This window comes from Mirounga leonina, unplaced genomic scaffold, assembly GCF_011800145.1.
Source record: "Mirounga leonina isolate KUSES-001 unplaced genomic scaffold, KU_Mleo_1.0 Mir_115, whole genome shotgun sequence".
NCBI classification, from domain to species: Eukaryota; Metazoa; Chordata; class Mammalia; order Carnivora; family Phocidae; genus Mirounga; species Mirounga leonina.
In genome coordinates, this window is record NW_023270268.1 from 22828102 (window position 1) to 22847224 (window position 19123).

The 19123-nt window shown below is 39.3% G+C and overlaps 1 protein-coding gene across 1 annotated transcript in view; it reads right to left on the reverse strand.

The window, feature by feature from the left end:
* Positions 1-19123, reverse strand: part of KCNH8 (potassium voltage-gated channel subfamily H member 8) — a 379220-nt gene that overhangs the window by 30211 nt on the left and 329886 nt on the right. Inside the window, exon 12 of the mRNA XM_034993931.1 lies at positions 1964-2002. Coding sequence (XP_034849822.1) covers positions 1964-2002 — 39 coding nt within the window. The remainder of the gene's footprint in view (positions 1-1963; positions 2003-19123) is intronic.

Here is a 19123-nt window from a genome sequence, read left to right on the forward strand (position 1 = left end):
ACAAATGCTTCCATGAGGGCAATGAGGTTTTTATCCCCATAGTCAAAAGAATCTTTAATTTAGCTCATGACATTCTACTGGGATATAGCCATTTCGAACTCACAGGTGACTAGATTCAATCAAACCTGTCATGACTACAGGGGAAGCAGAAAAAAGTCTAGTGGCTGAATGCATGGACTTTTGGTCACACAGTCCTAGAAGTCCTGAGACTTACTACCTATTATTTGGTCAAGTAATATAATTGCTTAAATCCTTTGTTTCCTCACCTGTAAACTGGGAACGGTGTGAGGAAATAGATATTAGATAATGGACGTTAAAACACTTAGCAATGTGCAGTGGAAGTACTTAATAGATGCTTGCCCTTGTGATGATGATGATGATCATGAAGAAAATGGAAACATTTGCCTCAGGGCAGGTGCTACAGAGTGTTGGTTACCTCTTTTTACATAATCTCCCTTTCTTTGCTAGTTAACAGAACTTTTAGCAATGCACCTTGCCCAAAGATCTCCTTTCTCTGCTTCCTTTGCCAGTTGGTTTGACCATGAGGTTAAGTTCTGGGGTGATACCATGCAAGTGGACAGGTTAAAAGGAACTTTCAGGAAGACGTCTGGAAAGAGGGGAGCCTCTATGCTGCTCTTTCATTTTGTTTTTTGTTTGTTTGTTTTTTTAGTTTCTAGTCTGGACTATTGATAAAGTGGAGAGATCTCCAGCAGCCATCTTAGACAATGAGAAGATCTTAAAAAAGGAAACCATGCACTGAGGATAATGAAGCCAAAAGAAGAAAGCTCAGGACCCTACTGACACAGTTATATCACCCACCTCTGGCCTTGTCCACAAGAGAGAAATAAATTGCCTTGAAGCCCCTATTATTCTAGTGGTTTTGTTATTGTAAATGAACCTAAACCTTAATTATACACAATAATGTTTTTGAAAGTTAAAGATGTTGCATTCTTAGAAGGGATCTTCATTTTCAGAGTGCTATGAAGGGGTAAGGAATTCAAATTGGAAAATCCAAAAGAAAGCTAAATATTTCTTCATGAGAAAGAGACTATAGGAATGGCCTGGGGGAAAAGGGGTATAGTTGTGACAAAAGGCAGCCTGTTGAGAAGAGTTGAAACATAGTAACATTTTGCCAGCTCCTGAGGAGGGATTTTGTAAGATGAGAAAGAAAAGACAGCTACTGCCAAGGAGAAACTTGGTTGAATGCACTGAGTTGTTTTAAGGGTTTTTAAGAAGTTTCTCAATAGTATTAAAAGTAAACCCTGTTTGTGCCCCCACAGCCCCAACTATCTTCAGTAAATTATCAATGTCTTTGACAGGTGTTATGTAATTGGATATGTGTTTCTCTGCATGTATGTGTGTCTGTGTGTATACACGTGTGTGAAAGGTGTTGGGTTCTGCTTCAAGGAGAGTACTGAGTAAGGCAAGGAGCTTTTCATAGGGTTCCTGTCACAGGATTATTGGTAGTACAAGTCTAGGTAATAAATCTGATAAATCACTGTTTCTTGGGAAAATTTTCTGTGAAATTGGAGGATTCTTGGAAGTTGGAACTACCATAAGTGTTCAAGTGAAACCACTTCCAGAATATCTCTGAACCATTTCTTTTTATATATGTCATGGATACTCATGTTGCACCATCAGTTGGAAGCCTACAAGAAAACATTTGGCTACTAATTTTAAACATAATAAATGTACTTCCAAGATCAATACCTCAGGATCTTACTACTTTTGGCAGGTTCTGGTGACAACTACTTTTCAATGACAATATAACCCTTAAATAGAGAGATGAGTTTCAATACTTCTCTGTTCCAAACTCCAGAAAGTCAATCAATACATTTCACTGGGAAGTGAGTGTATCAGGGAAATTAGAAACTAAATACATAAGACCCTGAAGTGGGAGGCAGATTTATTGGAAATCCTACAGATTTTAGATAACGGTTCTGCTCTTTGGAAAAAGCCATACCTGTGAGACCGTAGATTTGTTTGATAATCTTGATATCACCTGAAAGAACAAACAAACAAACAGAAGTCGTGAGGATCATTTAAGCCTTTCCAGGTGGTTTGGGACTGGGTAAAATGTAGGAAACAGGGGAGAGAAAGTGTAGGGGATGATGGATCCACCTGGATGGGCCAGAAGGAAAAACACCTCCTAAAAGATGCAGAAAAAGCCTCCCTCAGCCCAGCTTCTGGGAGCTCTATTGGCCAGTGTACAGACTAAGAAAAGGGAGCAGCAAATTGAATGTCACACTTAGGAAATAATGATCGAAAGAGTGGACGTATTGGCTATATTTTCCATCTTGATGCTTTATTTGCTTCCCTTTTGTTTTCCATCTCCCTATTTCCTCTTTCCTGCCCTTCTGCTAAATTCTCACGTCTTCTGTGATTTTTCTCTCTGGCTCTGTGAAAACAGAAACCCATGGAATCTTTTCTTATTTAATCTGATTTCTTTCCATCTGTTCACCTCCCCTTCTTATTTGAATACGGGTGGGGGTGATGTCTCCTTTCTGTCCCATTTGTTTTCCTCACCATGACGTTTCTTGTGGACTACAATTAAGTTCACTGGGGATCCTGATCTCCTGTTTGATCAAATTTAAGATTCCATTGATTACAAAAAGAAAGAAAATCCTGCCAATCAAATTGGGACATGCCATCAATGATAAGAGAGAGACCCCAATATTAGAGATGCTAAAAGGTGCAAAACAAGTAAGTGTTGTAGAATTACTTCAGCAGGGTTTCAGACTACATCTTATATAAAATCAAACTACAGTACTGTGGAGGAGTCCATTATAAAACATGCAGCTTTCCATGCTGGACAAAGAAGCTCTGGAACTTATGATATATCCTGGAAACATGCTTCAGGTCTCATCTACATTGTTTTTTGTGCAAAGACACTTCTTTCATTTTAAAGTGGTAAATAGATGCTATAAATTAGCATAACTTTATTCACATTAAAAAAAACCTTTACACTCAAAAATGATCTGCCTAGGAAGTGAGACATATTTGGTAATTCTGTCAACTCTCACTGTTGTTGTTGTTGTTGTTGTTTTTTTCTCCTAGATGATTAGGGAAATAGATGTGTTATTATTTATACAAATGCTGGCGTCATTATTGCTGTGCAAATACATGTTTCATCAATGTTTAATTTTATCAAAGAAGTCAACCCATTCTACATCTGCTTAGTTGCCTAAATATGCATTAATCAGAAGCATTGTAGACATAAGTTTTGTAATAATTCCCTAAATAGTTACAAATAAAACAGCTGAATAATTAAAAATGTGAAAACCAAAATTACAGTGTCATAGACACAAAAATGTGTTTTAAAAAGCCTTTCAGTTACAGCCTGGATGAGAGAACGAATAGCCCTGTGGGATTTAGGAAGCCTGAACAGCTTCAGGTCAGAGGTGCCCTCTGAGGTGTAGGAAAAAGAAACTGGTCTCAGCGTCTTTTGATTTGGGTGCGACTGTTTGCTCCCTGGTTTACTTACTGGTAGCATGACTTCTGTCAAGTTGCTGAATCCCAAGGTTGTTTTTCTGTATCAGTGCTTCTCAAACTTTTATGTGCACACAAATCACCTGGGGACTTCATTATAAAATGCAGGTTCTGGTTCAGGAGGTCTGGGGTAGAGCCTGAAACTCTGTATTTCTAATGACCTCCCAGGCAATACTGATGTTGCTGGCCCATGGGGCGTACTTTGATCTCATAACCAACATCACTGCTATTATCATCCTATCACCTATTAATTCATTAAGTGTTCACTATGTGACAAGCATCCTGAAAAATGCTCCCAGCCATTATGTCCACCAATTTTCATCGCAATCCTAGAGGTAAGAAGTATCCATCATATAACCAGCACTACTGTGATAGGCTCTCTGATTAAGTCATTTCATTTGCATATGGCATTAAGCACACGTATTTTAAAAGAGTACTATGATATATTCATTCCATTGACCAACAGTTCATGCTGATCCAGATTCTGCCAATTGCAGAGAATATTAGTTTAATGGAAACCCAGTATTTTAAAGCTAGAAGTCACCCTAAAGAGTGTCTGCTACAATGATTTGTAACCTGGGAAACAGTAGAATGTTTGAGAAGCATTCCTAAGTAAAGCAGATTCCAGAGCACCAACTCCAAAGAGTCTCCTACAGTTGGTGGTGGGTAGGACCAGGTCCCCAGGTCAAGGCTGAAACCACTGAGTTAGTCGAACTCTGCCTCGACATGTGGAAATTGCCATCCAGGGAGATGAGGTGACTTGCCCGATCCATGCATCAGGTTAGAGTTCTGGCAGAACCCTACCAGACGCCAGGTGCCCTGACTGTGTGTGTTCCTTGCACAGAATCGGAAGTTGCCTCAGGTGCCTCCTCCAGCAGTTCATGCTGTTGCTTGAACTGAAAGACTAAATGCCTGACATATTGTGGAACTGAATCTAGCATGAGGTTTGATAACTGCCACAAAGCAGATACCCAAATCTCATGATACTAAGTTACCCAAGCACCTTGTTAGCCTTTTCTGAGTTACAGATCTCTACAGAAAAATGATGCATTCTTGACATTCTACCCCCATGGAAAAAAAATGCACAATACAACCTTTGAATAGATAATGTTTATAGATCTCATTTCTTGTTCCAGTAACTGGAAGACTCAAAGGTTTTGGATGTTTTGAGGAAGACAGTCTTATCCAATTTGAGTCCCTCCCACATGAAATTTTTAAAACTTTTAGACAACAGAACTGCTGGTAATCTCTAATGGGGATGATTAAAAAAAAAAGACTGAAGTAATACAGGTTGGGATGATAAAATGTTCTAAATCAGACATAAAACAAGGAATGAAGGTCATTGCAATAAAATCTTGAGAGAAATAAAGAAGGCTGAGGGTCAACCCACTCAGATCTTAGAATTGTACCTTCAGTTTGCCAGGACAGAAGAAGCCAAGTGTGGGCAAGAAAGACCAGGGGCATGTCTTGGCACAAGGTTATCACAAATGAGGTAAGGCTTTATAACCTTGTGGACTAGGAAAGAAACACATTCTCAGCTATACAGAGTTGGTTTAAAACGTTTCTGCATAAATTCTCTTCCTCTTTTATTCCCTGGTCCTAACCACTTAACTTACTCTATCACTCTGTAAGTCCAGTGGGAACTAAGAGGGAGGACCCTTACATTGAAAAAACACTGCTCACTGGCATGGAGAACCAGAAGAAGGAAAATGGTCTCTTATTACTCAGACAATCTGCTACAAAAAAGCAAAACAAATTCACAATGTCCTTTTGAAAAAAGAACTGTGTAAGGAAGGTCTCAAAATTCTACTATTGAGCTTGAACTGCAAAGAGAAATCAAATGTACTAAAATTAATGGTGATTATAGATGTAAAAAATGCCACTGTATTCTTTAATGTTGTCTATGTTACTGAATGAAGACATTCTAGAAGAGCTTTCAAAGGCTCATACCTAACCTTGGCCATTCAACTTATTTTTTTCTTAAGTTCCTAAACTCCCCAGTAGTAAATTTTCTTGCTTTTAGGATTTTCTTTGAGCTGGGCTACAAGCTCTTTGATTTGTTTCACCTATTTCTGCCCACGGATTAAAGTGTCTCTGAATTCTGACACACAGTACTATGACGATAAGGTTTGGGATTTCATGGGATGCTAACGCCTCACCTTTAGAAGCTGATTGGTTTTTCAGTAATAGGTTTTTCAGGCATTGCCGATAAGCTTTCCTTACTCTCAAGATCTTTTCAAGAGACTGAACCACCAAGAAGTTAACTACTAGGAGGTAGGAAGGAAGCAAACGGGAATGGAACCCACCACAGAGACTTAGGAATCCTAAACTGTAACCCAGTGGACCAGTGGCCCAAGGAAGGTATTCTCATGGTTTACTTGGTTTGCAGGTCAGAATTACAAGCCCCTGTGTGAGTCTGCAAATGTCCTCTCAACTCTGGAATCTCCTAAGACACTAAAGTGCTCTGGTAGGAATGTTATCTACAGCTGATTGCTCAATTGGGAAATGAGATGCAAATTACAAGGCTCTTCTTTCTGAGTGATTCATGATATCCTCTGCTTTGTTAATAATGCCGCACTGATTAAATCACAAAGCAGATTGAAGGAACATGTGTCCTCATTCAGAAAAAGGAATCATCACATATTTTATCTTGTTCTCTGGACAACAACATTACCAGTACTGGTGGCTGTTTGGGATAAATAGAGTATGAATGGAGGATACTCCCACATAACTCAGTAACTCACATCGTTAAAAGGCCCATTTTTACAAAACCATAAATAATTGTCATATGATATGGCAAGTAGCAAGTCAATGGGTCTCACTTTTATTTCTGATCTGCTTCTTTCTCTTGTAGACTTAAGTGGAGGTACCAAGAAATAGTAAATGACACCAAAGGCAGGTGGAAGACAGAGGAATTGGAAAGCTCTGGAGAAAGAATAGGCTTTGAATAAGGGGGCACTTGTTTTCAACTAAAAAAAAGTCTAGGAGTTCACTACCATCTAATCTAAAGAAGATATTTTTGAAGCTGGTCTGAAACCCTAAGTGGGTAATACAGTAGCTAATATGTTTCCTTGCTTGTTGTATAACTTAGAAACAGAAATGAGATTTTAATAAAAAAACTGATGATTTTGAACTTTTCTAATTTCACCCTGAGCCTTGAGGTCAAGACAAACTATTAAGACTTAGAGGAGACTTCTTTTCCTCTACATAAATACTATCACTTCTGATGCAGAAAGCACATATCAAATAACCGAGATGTGAATTTAGAGTTTATTTTCTAGTTCTGGAGAGCTCAACCACTGAGACTATGGTATAGGAAACACCACAAAAACTCTTCTTCGCTGTGTATTATGATAAAAGGTCTGTGTCTCAGGGGGTGGGGTGGAGAGGACCCATTCAGGAGATAGTATAGCATATTGGCTAAGAGCTGGGATTTTCCTAGTCTTTTCACTTATTAGCTATGTGACCTTGGGAAGCATAGTAATTGGGATAAATAGGTAATGATGAGGTAATGAATAATTCGGTGAATTTTAATGGTTTAACCCTAAAGAATTTTTTTTTAAGATTTTATTTATTTATTTGTGAGAGAGAGAATGAGAGAGAGCACATGAGAGGGGGGAGGATCAGAGGGAGAAGCAGACCCCCTGCCGAGCAGGGAGCCGAATGCGGGACTGGATCCAGGGACTCCAGGATCATGACCTGAGCAGAAGGCAGTCGCTTAACCAACTGAGCCACCCAGGTGCCCAACCCTAAAGAATTTTATTTCTCATTCTTCCTCTGAAAAATGATGATGGGGTGCCTGGGTGGCACAGTTCGTTGGACATCTGACTTTGTTTCAGCTCAGACCCTGATCTCAGGGTTATGAGATTGAGCCCCGAGTCAGGGCTCCGTCAGGCTCTGAGCTCAGCTCAGTCGGCTTAAGACTCTCTCTGCCCCTCCCCCACCTCTCTCTCTCTCTCTCTCTCACTCTCTCTCAGATAAATAAATAATTGTAAAAAATGATGATAATATTTAAAGTTGTTTTGAGGATTAAATGAGATATATAAATGTAAACTGAACAAATCTTGGAGACCCTGTTGGCCACATCGGACATTAAGAGAAATGTATAACACCCAAAGTACAGTTGACCCTTGAACAGCATTGGGTGTTAGGAGTGCCGACCACCCCTACCCCCAGTGGAAAATCATTTAAAACTTTTGACTCCCCAAAAACTTAACTACTAATAACCTACTACTGACCAGAAACCTTACAAATACATAAATTGTTGATTAATACACATTTTGTATGTTATAAAATATTATATACTGTATTCTTACAATAAAGTAAGCTAGAGAGAAGAAAATGTTATTAAGAAAATCATAAGAGAAAATATGTTTACAGTACTGTATTTATCAAAAAAATCCACATATAAGTAGATTCATGCAGTTGAAACCTGTGCTGTTCAAGAGTCAACTGTAATTTTTTAAAAATAATTATTCTTTTGTGTTTTCAAGAACCTTAAAGCTTATGTGTTGATAAACTACAGTAAGACTTTTTAAAATTACCCCTCCCTTTCTATTCCATTAGCAATAATGAAGGTGCTCTCTCAGAGCTCTCACTGAAACTCTGGATCCCTTCGGTTCACACTTCCCTTCCTGCTTCCCCTCTGGTCATAATGCCCAACGTTCCTGTCAGAGCTGACCGCTAGGTGGTGCCATGCCTTCCAGCCATCTCGTTTCTCTAGGGAGTGAAAGCATTAGGAGCCCGCCGAGCAATGTAAGTCTCTTATGGCTTCAACTTTATGATATACAAGGGACTTATCGTGAAAAAAGTCCTCACATTGTTGCATTTGTTAAGTACTTGGTCCAGTGTCTGGCATAAAAAGCAATTAATTCCTGTTAATAAATGTTAGTTATGTTATTATTGATATATTGATTATGAAGAAAAGTTTTCTTTGAATTGGGTTAATGGGAAAAAGGGCGTTTTTAGCAATGGATATCCAAACACTCACACAGATGGATTTGTCCAACTGAAACTAATATATATGTAGGACTCCTTAATAAAGAGACCATGAAATTGTTAAACATGAGTTTCCCTACATTGCTCTCCTAGCAGAGGGCTATCATCCCATGCCACGGAAATCTTCTTTGTGCAACACTAGGTGGAATACTTTGCATAAAGTAATGACTTGGTATTCTATTCTTTTCTCTCTCAACACTTTCACCTGCTTCACTTAAACAAAATAAAGCACTTTCAAATCGTCCATACAGTCAAGACACTGATAATGTATGCAAATTAACTCAAGCATGATTTTAACTTCCTATCTCTAAATTCAAATGTATGAATTACAAAGCTTTGGGATTAAAAGAAAACCCAAAGAGTCTCTTAATACTTATTCAAGAACTTGGAAAATGCAGGATGATTTTGAGGGAGAGAGAGTTACTTATAAATATGTGGTTCATATCATTCTAGAAAGGCAAAGGACAAAAATACATACCATTATGTGAGAAAACTAGAAATTTCTCCACACTGACATAGGGTTTTAAAGGTTTCAGGCTTCAGGAGCTATGTACCAACTCCATGATTTGGGAGTTCAGCAGTTAATCAGTGCTAAAAAGAATTTGCAGTTTAAACTCATTATATTGAGCTGAGATTCCATGCCCCCCAATGACCTGCTTCTGATTAGGGTACAATGGCTCCTTGGTTAGCTTGTAAAATCAGCTACTATGTAATTGTAAGGAAACACAATAGCTGGTTTCATAAGAGTTTCGGGATACACGCTGAGTACTTTGGTTCCAAACCAGGTGGGTGAAGGAAGATGCTCAATTTGGTATGAGAAGTTTTCGCATCATAACTCCCAATGGCACTTCTAAAGCTAATGTGAAATGCCCAATTTGCTGCCAAGGAAGCTCACTGTCAATTATACACTGTAACAAAAAAGGTGAACAGCCCTATATGTTGAAAATAGTGTTTGTACCAGCAAACTGAAATGTGCTACTCTCCTTATTTAAACCACAGTGCCTTAATTAAGCTCACTTAGCCAGAGAAAAGAAGAAGCCTATATGGGACCATAATAGAGGGGCCATAGGCAGCTTCCACATGACCAAATGCACATCCTTTTTTTTTTTTTTTAAGATTTATTTATTTATTTTAGAGAGACAGCATGAGCAGGAGGGGAAGAGGGAGAGGGAGAAAGAAAATCTCAAGCAGACTCTACACTGAGCATGGAGCCGGACGTGGGGCTCAGTCCCATGACCATGAGAACAGATCTAAGCCAAAACCAAAAAGGATGCTTAAATACTGCACCACCCAGGAGCCCCCAAATGCATATCTTTTTAAATTAAAGCACTGTGAAACTTAAGCATGAAGAATATTGTGTTTCACAGCATTTACACTTTTACCAAATATTCAATAATTTCTAGGTGAAGAAGAAACTCTCACAGTTAGTAGATGAAGGCCAAGCTTCTTAGGTTATCATTTTGTTGTACTCAAAGGTGATGCATGGAGCACTGTAAGGAAGATATTACTGACTAATTATATATCGACTGAAAACAGTCTTTGTGAGAATTCACAATAGGAGTACAAACCACTGAAATTTAGGAAGAAATGTGTCTGAGTTGGCATTTTTGCTCCCCCAGTGGTGATCCAAGAAGTCTCCAGAACAACAATTGTCATAGATCAAATGTGCCTGATATATCTTGTTTCCTTCTCTGGTCTCTCCTAATAACATCCTCACCCAAAGTCTGTGAAGGAATCATTCCCCAGTATTTATATAGTGGTGTTTCTTTTTTATTTCTTTTCTTATTAAATTTGTATTTTGAGCCTGAGTTTTCATCCCAGGATAGACTTTTCCTTAACCTTTAAAAATAAACAGTGAGGGGGACACCTAGGTGGCTCAGTCGATTAAGCATCTACCTTCGGCTCAGGTCATGACCCCAGGGTTTTGGAATCAGTCCTGCATCGGGCTCCCTGCTCAGCGGGGAGCCTGCTTCTCCCTCTGCCTGCCGCTCCCCCTGCTTGTGGTCTCTTTCTCTCTCTCTGGCAAATAAATAAAATCTTTTTAAAAAAGTGAGGGATTTAGGGGAGAGGCTTGTGGGGAGACGTGAGGTAATGACCTCTTTCCTGCAATTACACTATGTGGATGAGATTTTAGCGTTATCATGTGACAGCTTAGTTACAGAATGGCCATTTCCAAGTTTGGACAAAATCACAGCAGTATCGATTGTGGAATTCCTCTTCATAAAAATGTGAACAATGAATAAAGCAGATCCATTTAGAATCGGCATAACTTCTTAGAGTGAGGCATTCTAAACTTAAGAGCTAAGTCAGTTACTTATAGGTTCATACAAAGACGACATTCTTCTAGTTACACACATGAAATCTGTAGAGATAATTCTCTTCAGAACAAACTTTTCTCTCCACGTTTTATTAAGGTGATTTTTTTTAAGGTGATTATTTTCATGATTGCAAAATATGCATCAGTGACTTTACTGGAAGGACGATGCTTTCACAAGTATTTACACGAGTTTGTGCAAAGCAATTCTGGCCCTTCAAGTTTCCAATCTCCTGGATCAGGCCGTGGTTGTGAAGTTGTGTCTTCGGGGATTGCGGGAAGCTGGCATGTTGGATTCTTTGAAGGAATAATTTTGGCCTTAGTTGGACTGAAGGCATACTACTTTTAGGTAATATAGATGCTTCCAAAATAAGTCATTTGGAGTCCCACAGTGGGTGTCATATTTTTCCTACTAATTTCCATTAGATCTTCAGGAGGTGTAACTTCTACTTGCCACTGGCTCTAAACCACTGACTTTATGCATCTCCTCCTCTTTTTGCTTTTTTGTTAATTCATTCAGAATTTTAATTTTTGTTAATTTTTTAAAAAGATTTTATTTATTTATTTGACAGAGAGACACAGTGAAAGAGGGAACACAAGCAGGGGGAGTGGGAGAGGGAGAAGCAGGCTTCCAGCTGAGCAGAGAGCCCGATGTGGGGCTCGATCCCAGGACCCTGGGATCATGACCTGAGCCAAAGGCAGATGCTTAACGACTGAGCCACGCAAGCGCCCCTCATTCAGATTTTTTAAATAAACACTTTTACTTGGAGAAGAACCATTAAAGTGATTCTGTGGTAAATTATTTAGAAAAACTGAAAAAAAGTATTTAAAGGTATGACTACCCTCCTATTTATTAATGAATTTGGCAGATATATATTCCTATAGGCTAGGCTTTCATAAAACGATGGAACACTCATCTGTCCAGCAAGCTGCATTCATCTGCCGCTCCTCCCGTTTTCCTCAAATTACTAAGTGATACCATGTGTGCCCATTCCGTGTTTCCCGAAGAAGACATTCTCATTTAAAGGCAAAACAAAAACACAGTAGTAAAATAAAACACATACAGAGAGCAAAAACAAATCATTTAATTTGGCTGCACACCTTTCTCAATGTTTAAAAGTTTTCTTGAGCTGGAATAAAAAAATAATGGACAGGTCCTACTAGAGGGGCCCATGGTTCAGCCTGGTTAATCGTTCACTAACCGGTCAGCTGTTCACCCGGGCAGGTGCATCCCATTGGACACACAGCTGGGTGAGATTTCCCAGCCTGAACCACATGACTCATTCTGGCCGATGGAATGTGAGCAGAAGAGCACCGTGCGGTTTCTGGGGCTGGCCCCCCCGGAATGCAAAGGCAGCCGCCACCCTCTCTCTCTTAACTGGTTGGCTGGCTGCATACAACGTGTCTGGCGAAGGCCTCAGGCCTGGAGGGTGATGGGGCCACCAAATAGAGGAGGCCTGGATTCCTGAGTCATCGGGTGAGAAGCTGCCGCCTGTACACTGTGATATGAATAACTGCATAAATCGTTTATTCTACTTATTGTATCAAGTTATTGAGACTTGGGGTTGTTTGTTGAAGCAGTTAGCTTGGCTCAACTGACGGTTTCTTAGCGACCACTTGGTCCAGAGGTGAGGACCTGGAGGCCCGCAGAAGGCAAGCAACTTGCTCCAAGTCATACAACTTCTATACGTATTGAGTCTAATGCCTCGTATTCGTTGCTCTTTTTGACAGAATCCTGTTTTGGTTTTTCGGTCTTTTCCGCATATATCATGATAACATTTTGTCCCATCAAGACGGAAATGTGACTAATAAAAGGAAAAAACGTAAACTGTACAACCTGGAATATCAATATGCTTCGTTAGCCCTAGTCAGACCTGGGACTGTTTATGAATCCTGGCAAAACGCAGTGTCACAGATCGGTGAGACCATATGCTCTGCTTTTAAAGAACTTAATCTTCCGGGTGGAACGTATAAGTGGGATTACCACAGCACTAAAAGCTCAGCATCTTGCAGATGTTCATCTCAGAATTTTTCCTTAATCATTTTCCTCAATGACATGGAAACCAAATCCTTTAAATCCCAATTCATTTCACATCTCTCTATCTCCATGGATCCCTCCACCCTTACAGAGTTGTCATTAGTACCCCGTGCTGGCCTGCCAATTCATAATCATGAGATACTTCCATTCCCCCGCTCCAGCCTGGCATCTTGTTTGCTTCCGATTTCTGACTACTTGACTACTGTTTCCTTCAGTCAAAGCCACCGCTCCTTTGGCATCCCAGGATGCTGGGTTTAAATGGCGAGCAAATAGATGCCTCCAATCTGATGAACCGGGGGCCTCCAGATCTGCCTGCTGAGCACAGTCTGTGCTGTGGTGTAAGCAGACTGTTTCTACCATATGTCATCGTCTCTGCTGTCTACACCCTTTTGGGGAACTTCACGGGAAAAGCACTATTAGAGATGTTTATCCTGGGATTTTGTAATTTGTTTTTAATTTTAATTTAATTTCTACCAACTTAGCTCATTTAGAACAGTTTTAATTATACCACCCACTGACTGTATGTTTTATCAGTTGAGCTTGGCTTTAGGATTAAAGGGCTAACTGAAGTGATGGTGTACATGCCCAAGGATGACCGGTGAAATATTATTAGACTAGCAGAGTGTAAACAGTGAAATATATACTTTAGTAAAACATTCAGGATTATTCTAACAAGACTCCAAGGATCCAATCCTTGAATGAAAAAAACAGAATAAAATTATGTTTTCAAAAAAATCCTAACATGCAGAGGTAAAGTATTGGCAGATTGATTGAGAAATGTTAAAAATATTGCTTCTTTCACCTGAATTCTTTTTGTTGTTGTAGCTAGAGGGGGGGGAGAGAGAGAGAGAGAGAAAGGTGAGAGGAGGGGCAGAGGGAGAGAGAGAATCCCAAGCAGGCTCCATGCCCAGTACAGAGCCCAATGTGGGGCTTGGTCTCACAACCCTGAGATCATGACCTTAGCTGAAATCAAGAGTTGGATGCTCAACCGATGGAGCCACCCAGGCACTCCTTTCACCTATATTCTTAATCCTTCTCCATAACTTCTCCATCACTGTGTGTATATGCACATAAAGGAAGTGCTGAGAACATTTTATTTCAATTAATAAGAAGGCCTCCAACTTCTTACAAGGATGAAACTGAATCTGAAAAGAATGGAAATACTATTTTGTACATCTGAAATGATCGTGGAGTAGAGATTTCACAGATTTATTCTCAAACATGGAACAAAGGAAGGATGAAGAACAATTACATGTATAGAAGGCTGAAAAACATGTACTTGAATGGGAAGACATTTTCCCAGAGCTAGTCAGTGACCACAGGGTTATTAATAGGTGGATGGATTTATGAGCAAATGAAAGCACAAATACTTAAGTGAAAGGACAAGTTGGATGGCCAAGCTACAATAGCTCTGTCATCTTACTCATCCTTCTTGTTAAGGACATGTCTTTCCTGAAACATTTAGGCACAGTGGGTTTTTGATGAGACATGAGGAGTAATAGCATTAAGGTTAAGAAGATTAAAGTGAATGTTATTCTGGAAACTCAGTATAGCTACTGCTGTAAGTCAGGATGCCTGAAGGAAACCAACTCTTTTAGGGGAATTATGTTCTGATTTGTAGCAGAGTGCTTTAGTGGACAAATGTACTAGGCTGGGATTCAGAATACCAGCATTTGACTCAATTTTATACTATTTGATTCTTTCACTAATTCTGTAATCTCAGGCAGGAACTGCTGGGACAGCCAGTTCCTTCATCTGTTAAGCAAGGATTCAGGGGTGACACCAGGATTAAACATTAAATGAAAGGAGGTAATGTAAACAAACTTGCTTGCTCCTAATACATACTTAATAAACATTAACACCCTTTCCTTGTCAGCAGATGTGCTACTAAATATGCAATCGACAAGAGAAAATAAAACCTGTTGAGAAGCATTTTGATTTTTTGACTGAATCTTATTTGAAACACGTACTTGGAATGGTTGATGGAAGACTTCATCCCAAAGTAAAGGTCTACTTTGTGCAAAGGGAATATTCTAACTCATTTAGGTATATAATTCACTTAAGTTATATACCTAACCAATGACCGGATTTTTAGTTCTCTGAATGAATAAATTTTCTTTGCTCTTCCCTTTAAGTCACTTGTAATCAAAGGAAAAACTGAGTTTTAATAGATGGCACTTAAGGTCACTTCCAGCCCTAACATTTTATTATTCTGTGATATGGAAACATGTGTGTGTGTGTTGTGTGTGTGTGTGTGTGAATGAATTAAATTCCAATCAGCATTCATCAAGCACATACTTTGTACCAGCAGTTTTACGAGGAAAATGATAGAAACACGAATAAAATATAGTTATGGCTCTCAAACAACTAATATGTATACAACTGAGTTCTCCACTGATAATTTGAGTTCTTCAACGATTTATTTTTTAAAATACATCTTTTTAAAACTTTCTCATGAAAGTATAACATATACAAAAACATGCACAAATAAAAAGTGTACAGTTTGAAGAATTATCAAAAAATGGTTCATTTTCTCTTTCATGTGAAGCTTGTTTTCCCATGGAAACATGTTTCCTATGAATGCTCCATTAACCTAAAACATAGCTGGCATTCACTGCTCATAGGACTAAGGGACAGAGGAAAAATGTATAACTTTGTTTTGATGGATAAACTTACACTACGTTTCCATTGGGTTTAGGATTCAGGTGGTGTGGGACTGAAGTTGCAGTTCCTGACCTCCCTTACTTACTTGCTGAAGAATTGGACCAGTTTTTCCCTCTCTCGTCTTTAATTAGTCTTCTTATCTAGTACATGAACTTAGCAACTTAACTCCAAGAATACTGTGAGAGTTAACAGGAGGCAGTGTTTGTAAAGTGCTGAGCATACAGCTTGGTTCACAGGAGCTATTATACCATCAGCAGCATCAACATCATCTTCACTTCACGGAGCCTTGTCAAGAGAGTGGGCTCTGTTACCGGAGCCTACAGCAGAACTTGGGGGCAGGCTCTGGGCTTCTACGGTGGTTAAAACACCCATCAAAAGTGCAGTGGGGAATGGAGGACCTGGGGTAACAGTGGGGCAGGGTGGAGGATTCCTGGTGGATACAGGTAGTTTTTCATTCTCAAGGAATGTGCATAAGTCGAGTCCCGCCTTTGTGTGTGTGTGTGTGTGCACGCGTGCACACGCGCATATGCAAATGTGACGCTTTCACTACAGGCTGAACATCTGCGGCTCCCTGCAGGATGACAGTAACTAGGAAAGTAGGGAAAGAAAGACTTTTTTGTCTTGTTTATGGGATGGCAGGTGGCCTTTTATCCTCTGACTTTCTCAACTCGGCTAACCCCTGCTTTCCCCAAGGAGCATAAAAATCTAAATGTTCACTGTTCAACTTGCAAACACAAGCTGAAATACCCAGATGTCCTCAAAATTTGGCTGATCTCTTTGCAGGATAGGCCTCATGCTGTTTGACTGACAAATGGCTACACGGGACAGAATCCAGAGGAGGTGAAACAAGAGCCCATTCAGGGTGGTTTAAAGTTTTTTATGTGTTCTCTACTTTGTCTTTATTTTTTAATATATGTTTAAATAAGATTTGTTTTCTGATAAAATGTTGCTGTGATATGATTGCACAACCTGCAATGATGTGATTCCCCACAGTTCATACAGTCACTGGTTTTGCTTCATTTGTCCAACAACTACCTCTGACCACCCACCACTTTTCTGGATCTTCCTTATCTCAACTCTTCAGTCCATGGGTTGCCATGGAAACCACCATATTACTACAGTGTGATCTCCCTCCACCCTTGATCCCCTCACACAAACACTCCCACACACAATAATTGATGAAACCTGGGTAGGCACTTGACTTGAGCTGAACCACTCAGTCCTTCTACAGGAATCTAGAATCAACTAAGAGAGTCCAGCTTAATCTGCTCCCCATTTGAATTGAGGACCTGCTATCTGTGACCATTTCTTGCGATTTAGACAAGGAAAGACAGACGGCGTGATGACTGAAGGAGAAAGAAATGGAGAAGAAAGAAAAAATAAGAAATGTAGAGAGAATCCTGACCTGATTATAAGAATTCCTGAGATCCACGTGTGTGCATGTGCACATGTGTGTATTTTTTTTAATCCCATAAGATACTTCGAATTCTTACAATAAATCTCCTCTGCTTCTGATGCTCTATTTGAGTTGGATTTTTATTGGCTACAGTTAATGTCCTTATTCTCAATTGCCCCCAAACTTACTAGGGTCCTCAGGCTGGGCCCCTTTGCCAAAGTCCCACACTAGCTCTGTCCTAAGATAAGAATTTAAAAAAGAATCAGTCTGTAGTTTGAGAAGAGGTTAAGAATAACCTTTTTTCTTCTTAGGAGTATGGAGCCTTCATCTCTCTGAGGCAGGAGAAAGAGAATTTTAAGGTTAGAGAGGAATGGGTCCAGTGGAGTCCATTCCACCCTGAGATCTTTCAGGGGGAAACAGACGGGGACAAGACTGATAGTAATGGAGGGAATGAAGCAGTAAGCCTGGGTAATCGCTAGAAGAAAAGAGGACACTGAGGGTCTTTTTGCTGCAGTCAGAGCAAGTAAGATGTTCATTAAGTGCCAGAAATTCAACAGCAATCTTCATTTACTGAAAGCCATGAACATAAACACGATGCTGCGCTCCGGGGACACTACCTGACATGCAATCTTTTCCTTCAAGGTAATATGTTTGCCACAACTTCTGAATCCACTGAAAGACCAGTATGAGAAAAGTTTCAGAACCTAGACAATATACTGTATACAAGTCGAATTTCTAGGCCCTTATTTACTGAGCTTTTCCTATCACATCTGAAACCATCTGAAGCATCATAAAAGTGTACGGTAGGTAAAACAATTGACTACAAGATATATCTTGTAGGGAGAGTATTCTAAAATATACAACTGACAAACAAAACACCTGTTGCTCCCACGATAGCAAGGAAAGCTGACATGATCAAATAACACGGGAATCCTTCAATATGCAATTTTCAAGGAACAATTATCTCAAAAAGGTGCAGAATTAATTATGTTCTCTTATTACCCAAGACTGGGCTAGCAGATGCACACCTACACACAGGCTACTCTTGAAGAGCTAAGTATCTGGGCTGTCAGATACAACTTTTTAAGTTATTACCATTTGGTAAATCATTTTCAAGAAAATTGCTTCCAAGTAGCCCAATCTTATTCCAGTCTGAAATGGGGACTAAATTTAAACCAACTCCTTCTTTTGGAAATAGCTCTCTTTTCAGTACAATCTTGAATTAAATTATAATATAGTCACATAGGCGGCAAGGGATGTTGGCAAATCACAGACTTCACTTGAAAGATCTACTCAGGCTTGTTTTTATCTATGGGAGGAAGCACAGAGTCAAACCTCATGGATATAGTACAGCTTAATTATTTAAGAAATTGTCCAGTGCCAAGTGGTCCAATGGACACATCTCAATAGTACTTGGGAATTAGATGCTTTTTCCAGTGCTATTTGTGTTTGAGATAGGGGCTGCCTACTGAAAGCTTTAAACAAAATAAAGATTCACCTTGGCATATAAAAGACATGGGGTCTAGACCCCCACATTCAGATACCACTGAAGCTAATGCTAACTAAGGAACATGAAATATACTTGACCGGATTCCACCACACACATTAGAGACCTTATACCTCACAGCTAACCATTAAGTGCAACAGGCCCATGTGTTCCGTTTTGATGAAGTATTTTATAAACATAGATCAGTTGCTTTGCTAGACCCTGGAATTTTCCACATGTAAATTCATTTCACCCAGAAAGTTTGTAGTCTCATACCCTAGGCAATAAATGTGAGGTGAATAACAGTCTAGAATGATTTAATTGTTAAAAGTATTGATTCTCTACTTTCTGGGGGTATTAGTGTTATAACTGTTCCATCTATTTTTATAGAAAATATGTGTGTGAGCTTAGATTTGAAGGCAGATCCTTTTTCATCTTAACACAGCTTACTATACCAAACTACCTGGAGGAATTATTTTACCTATATTGCAAGGTTTTTTTTTTCCCTTATTATTCAGCTGAAATACCTCCTATGGCTCTTGAAAACCTCTCGTCTTGAATTTAAGGGAAGTGAAAAATAGCATTTCCAATTTAGCTATTCTTTCAATTTGTTCTTTTTAGTATTACCACTGATACTTTCTTTGGCTTTGTTACTTCTTAGGAATGTAATTCTGAATTCTCTTAATTTTTCATTTTATTTTATTTTATTTTATTTTATTTTATTTTATTTTATTTTAT